The sequence below is a fragment of the Merops nubicus genome, unplaced genomic scaffold, assembly GCF_000691845.1.
Source record: "Merops nubicus isolate BGI_N331 unplaced genomic scaffold, ASM69184v1 scaffold6003, whole genome shotgun sequence".
NCBI classification, from domain to species: domain Eukaryota; kingdom Metazoa; phylum Chordata; class Aves; order Coraciiformes; family Meropidae; genus Merops; species Merops nubicus.
The window spans coordinates 4,266-9,981 of record NW_008598140.1 but is presented as its reverse complement, the minus strand read 5'-3'; the positions used below and the strand labels follow the sequence as shown (position 1 = coordinate 9,981).

The 5,716-nt window shown below is 54.5% G+C and overlaps 1 protein-coding gene across 1 annotated transcript in view; it reads left to right on the top strand.

Moving 5' to 3' along the window:
• Positions 1–5,710, top strand: part of LOC103769710 (netrin-1) — a gene marked incomplete at its 5' end in the record, with an annotated part of 46,182 nt that extends 40,472 nt beyond the window's left edge. The window contains one exon of the mRNA XM_008936935.1: positions 5,318–5,710. Within this exon, the coding sequence (XP_008935183.1) occupies positions 5,318–5,646 (329 nt within the window). The remainder of the gene's footprint in view (positions 1–5,317) is intronic.
• Between the last annotated feature and the right edge of the window lie 6 nt (positions 5,711–5,716).

Genomic DNA, 5,716 nt, shown 5'->3' with positions numbered 1-5,716 from the left:
CACGCTGCCTGCCGCCGAGCATCGTGGTCCCAGCCGTTGCCACCCTTCCTGTGTCCCCAGTGCCGTATTGGCGAGCAGTGGGATCCTCATCTGAAAGGTGAGATCATCTGCTCACTTTGCCCTTTCTTGGAAAAAAATAAAAAAGTTCAAAAAGCTCCTTCCTTTCACGGAGACTGTTCTTAGTCACCCCCTTTGTCGAGAGGAGCTTGGCAAGGGCTGCTGGAAAAAGCAAAACGTGTTTTCAAAAGGCAGCGTGAAAAGAGAGGTGGGGGGAGACAAACTCCTGAATGCACAGAAAAACCCGGGGAGGGGAAGCACCCTCCCATCTCTGCCCTGGCTGCAGCCCCTGCCGCTGCCCCAGGAGGTGCAGGGATCCCAATCCCGGGGCAGGGAGATGCTGGGTGATCCCTCCTGGAACCGTGTCCACAGGGAGTGAGCTGGGGCAGTGAGGGGTCCCCCAGCACCGGCGCAGGGAGCACCCAGGCTAGGATTAGGGGACATACATTTCCAGTATTAAACCAGTAGGAAACTGGCAGCCAGAGGCAGGCAAAGGCACCCCAGAATGAATGAAAAATTAAAAAAAAAAGGGGGGTGAAATCCCATTTTAACACTTTGCTCCAAGCAAGGAGCCAGCCCTTTCCATTCCCAAACCCAGACGGTGTCAGGGTTACTTTTTGCTGCTGGTTGAAGTAAAATCCACACGGGCTCCTCTGCTGGGCAGTGAGAAGGGACCCAGAGCCTTCGGAGAGCCTTGGCTCAGGCTGGGACATTGCACCCACAGCTGCTGTCCCGGGCCCCTGTTTCTGTCTGTCCCATCACAGACCCCCTTGTCTCTCCCAGCAAACCTCTCTGCTCCTGCTGCCACCCCCGGGGTTTCTGTGGGATCTTTCCCCATCGCTGGAAGTTCCACGAAGCCCCAGCTCCCAGTTTAGCACACAGGAGACGTAGATTCATCCGTGTAGCCCAGTCCTAGGTCAGCTTTTGCAGAGGAAACTTTGAAATCAGATTTATCACAAGCCCCAGCAGTAAATAAATAAAAAAAAAATCACTTTTTCCCAACCTCACTCTTCGTGGCAGTCTCCTGGGTTTTGGGTGCCTGACTCACGGTCTCCGAATGCTGTGAGGTGCTGCTTGTACTTCAGCCTTCACTCAGCTGCCCTCAAACATGCTTTGAGGGGTTGGGGTTGGATTTTAGGAACACCAAATCCTCCTCCCCTCTGCTTTTATCTGCAACATCAAGCCTCTGGGTCTTTCTTGTGGCTGGAGGCTCCCAGCCAAGCCAGGCAGCATCATGGGCCCCAGAGCTGAGCACTGGGGAGGCAGGAGGGGACCAGGGACCCCTGTCCCGTCCCGCACCCTGGAACCACCTTTTCCTTAGGAAGAAGCATAACGTGGTGAGACACTGGGATCCGTCAGCTGGGCTGCTGTGACTTGTAAGGCACCATCCAGGCATGACTTGCAGCTCAGCAGCTCTGGTGTCTGGTGGGATGAGGTCGATGGGGTGGTGCCGTGCACTGACCAGGACCGAGCATCTTCCCCTCTCCCCTGGAGCCACTGTCCCCCAGCATTCTGTGCTGGTTTTATTGAGCAGAGCAAGGCACAGAATAGTCAGCCTGGAGGGAAATCCCTGGTGCTGCAGGGTACCAGCCTCAAATGACTGCAGGACTCGGCTGCCCGCTGTTTGCAAAGCACAAGGAGGAGCTGGGACAAGCCACGGGTGACCATGCCAGGCTGGGGACCTGGACCACAGCCCGTCCTTGTAGAAAATGGTGCCACCAGCCCTGGCTGGAGTGGCAGCACAGTGAAAGCTGCGGCCCAGCTGATTTTGTTCTCCCTCTCTGGGTTACCATCCACTCCTGGGGAACCACAGCCAGGGGAGCATCCTCCCTGCCACCCGCTTAACTGTCCTTGTCATTCCCTGTTCCATCCTTTCAGCTGGTTGCCCTGGAGACATCTCAAGGACGTTCTTCCAAGGACGCAGTGACAGGGACAGTCCAGACCACGGTTCAGCCCTGGTCCAGGGGTTCAGTGGGTGCACCAGCAAAGTGAGAGCTCACCACGGCACTGCCCTAGGAGATGGCAGGTGAAGGACAGCACCTAGGAACCAAAACCAGCTTTGGAGTGGTGGAGCACAGCTGAGCCCCCCCTGAAACCACCAAGGAACTGAAACCTTCCCTTTCATGCGAAATAAGTGCCTAAATCCCTGGGGACTGACCCAGGGGAGCCAGATGAGGCGCTTCCAAAGATTCCTCCTGCATCTCCATGTGTCCCTTGGGAGATGCTGGAGACTCCACCAGCAAAACACCCAGACATCCATCACTAAACGTGGGCTCTGAAGCCAGGCTCAGGGGAAACCTTGTGTCCTGGAGGTTCCGGAAAAGTTGCAGTCAGTGCAGGCAGCTGTGGCCATGCCAGCCAAACCTTCCCCGAAGCTTTCACTCCTTCCACTTCATTAATAAAAAAGGAAAAAAAAATAAGAGCCGAGGGCCATGACATCAAAAAAATACAGACTGTGTGTTTTAGAGCAGAGTTTCCTGTAACCACCTCTCTCCGCTTCCTTTTCATTCATTTTCTCCATTTTGTCAGTGTGGACCCAGGCAGGTCAAAGGGTTAAGCTTTTTTGGAAAGATTTGTTCCCAAAAAAATAAAAACTGGCTAATCTTCACATTTTGTTACCTTCACACCAGACTGGGAAATACGTGGTCAGAGCTTAGGGGTGTTTTTTTTTCTTTTTTCTTTTTTTTTTATAATGAAAGCATCTGGCTTCCATGACATGTTCCAAATAAGAAACCAACTAAATAACCTCCCATATATTTTGCAACGTGTTAAAATCCCTGCTGGGCTGCAGAGCTGCTTCCTTCCATAGCTTGAAATCAGTCTGCACGTTGTGGTTTGAAAATCAAGTGATGCTCCTCCACTGCCAACCTGGGGGGGGAGGGGGAGGGGTAAAACTGGGCAGTTACAAGGCAAATGGGAGAGATTTGCCTGGATTTTTGAGGTTTCTTCTCACTCTTCTAATGTTTATAAACAAGATTGGAGCTGCTGGGGGCTGGCCGGACGGCTGAGATGGGCAGGTGGATGGTTATAGCTCACAGGGCATGGAGGGAAAGGGAAAGAAAAAAAGGAAAAGCTCAAAGATTTGGTTAAAAAGTGCTTTGTGGTTGGACTTTGCCAGCCTGCATGGAGCCACCAGCCCTCACCTGCTCTCCTGGCCAGGGCTGGCACCACCACCCGGGAGTTTCCCTTGGATGAGGTGCGGTCTCCTCATCCCACAGCCAGCAAACCAACCCAGGAGGGCTGGGGAGTCACTTCCTGGGGAAGATGTTTGCCTGGAAGCCGATTTTTTAGCAAGGAGGAATGTGTCCAACCTTCCTGGAGCATGTGATCTTGGGCAACTGCTGCTCCTGTCCTTTCCTACCCCCGCACCATGGTGGACGACTATTTGGAAGAAGCCCACCAGTGCAGCAAGTGTTGCCTCCAGGCTTGTGTCTCTTCCTTGCCACACTGTGGGGTCAAATGTGTCCCCTTTCCCACACGTATCTTCTTGCCTGCTCAGGGCCACCTGGGCTACAGCCCAGGGCTGTCCCACAGGACAAACCCATGGTGGCTCCAGGAACTTCTGCCATCAGCTGTGAGCAGAGCCTTGCCCTCGAGCATGCTTGTGTCCATCACCGCCTCTGCAGCATCTTTGTGGCCCATCTTGCAGAGTTCTCGCCCATCCAGACCACGTTGCCAAGCCACCTCTTCACTCTGGCCCCTTGGGACCACGGGCCACCACTCCTGCATGGATGCTGGTGGCTTCAGAGAAGGTATGAACCTTGAAAGAGCGAAGGGTGGGGTGGTGGAAGGCTGAGTCCTCACCAGGTTTTCTCAGCCCATACAGCTCCAAAGGGGCTACACAACATCAGCCATGGGCTTGGAAAATATCATCATCTTGCTTATGGATCACGGTTGTCCTCTCATCTCAGTCTTGCTTTGGGAGCCTGTTATCTCCCAGTTACCTGCCAGGTTTGCCAGGCTGCTGAGAGCCCCTTGAAGCCCTACGTTGTTGCTCAGTATTTACAGAGATGCTCAGGTGAGTCCAACAGACCCAGAAGTCAGGTTGGATGCTGCCACTGGCCTCTCCTTACAATCACGGAGCCCTGTCTTCAGTCCTTCACCCATGCTTTTTACCAGCTATGCCTTCTTCCACAACGTGATGCAGGAACATCTGGCAGCACATTGACAGTGAACCTCCCTGTTTCCAAATCCTTCCAGAGGTTTGAATCCATTCAGTGACCTGCTCCAAGGCCAGGTGCTTATGGAGAGCAGTCTCCTTCTACTGGCTCCAGGTGGATGTGCTGGAGCCCCTAACAGGTCTTTCCTACCTGCAGATGCCAAGACCTTGGAGAAAAGGGCCAGTCTCAGTGTTTTGCTCCAGATTTTGGTTCATCTTCTCTTGAAACCTGGGGCTGCCTTAAGATCCTGGGGAAGGGCGAGCAGAGGGGTGGCCCGTGCACAAACCCCTCCTCTGGCAAAAAGCTCATGCCAGGTCCTACGGAGCAGCCTGGGCTTCTGGCACATCCCTACCCTGCCCACTCCAACCACACCTTGTGCTCAGAGCCTCTGCCTGGGGCCTGGGCCACCACCCAGGGTTGGAGGCACCAGGTGTCCCTGGGTTTGGGCATTTTCTCTGTGCATGCTGCTCCAAGGGAAGGGCAGGGTCCAGTGCACTCAGACCCTCCTGAGTTTTAAAGATATTTTCTATCACTTTAAGAGTCCATAGGTTCTGGGGCAGATGTTGCTGCACCAACAGCCCAGAACTGCTCCATCTGTGCTTGCTTCACAGCCACGTCCTGGGAGATGATGGCCCTCCCTAGGACACAGATAGGGGAATGAGGCAACCTGCTCTCCAGCACAGGTAGCCCTGTGTCATTCCCAGGGCTCCTAGCACGAGGTGTGCTGTGGCTCCTGGCATGCAGCCACTCCCAGCATCCCCTCCCCTCCTGGGGTCCTGCAGTGACCATGCCCCATGGGACCCAGAGGCCCATCTTTGTGGCAGCAGAGCTGGAGAGCATCCCCCAGGCTTATGGTGGTCCTAGTGCCTTTGCCGAGACCCTCTGCCACCAGCACTGGCTACGCTTGCTCGTGGCAGATGGCATGGGGACAGGGTAACCACAACCACCACCTCGGTTGCTGTTCCCCAGCCTGAGCTCAGGAGGCAAAATCCTTTTCCCTTCATACAGCCTGTTAGGGAAGACTTAAAATTCATTTTCTTGTCTCCAGCTCAACTTGTAACATCTTTTCCTCTCTTGCCTCGTGTGTTTTTTTTTCCCAGCTGTCCAGATCCACATCCTGAAAGCAGAAAAAAATGCCGACTGGTGGAAGTTCACCGTCAACATCATCTCCGTCTACAAACAAGGGAGCAACCGGATCCGGCGTGGAGACCAGACCCTGTGGATCCACTCCAAGGACGTCGCCTGCAAGTGCCCCAAAATCAAACCCATGAAGAAGTATTTGCTGCTGGGCACCAACGAGGACTCTCCCGACCAGAGTGGCATCATCGCGGACAAAACCAGCCTGGTGATCCAGTGGAGGGACACGTGGGCTCGGCGGCTGCGGAAGTTCCAGCAGCGGGAGAAGAAGGGCAAGTGTAAGAAAGCCTAAAGGAGGAGGAGGCACCGGAGAGGAGGGACAGAGACTGTGCATGCTGCTTTGGGTAGGGCTGGGGGGGTCG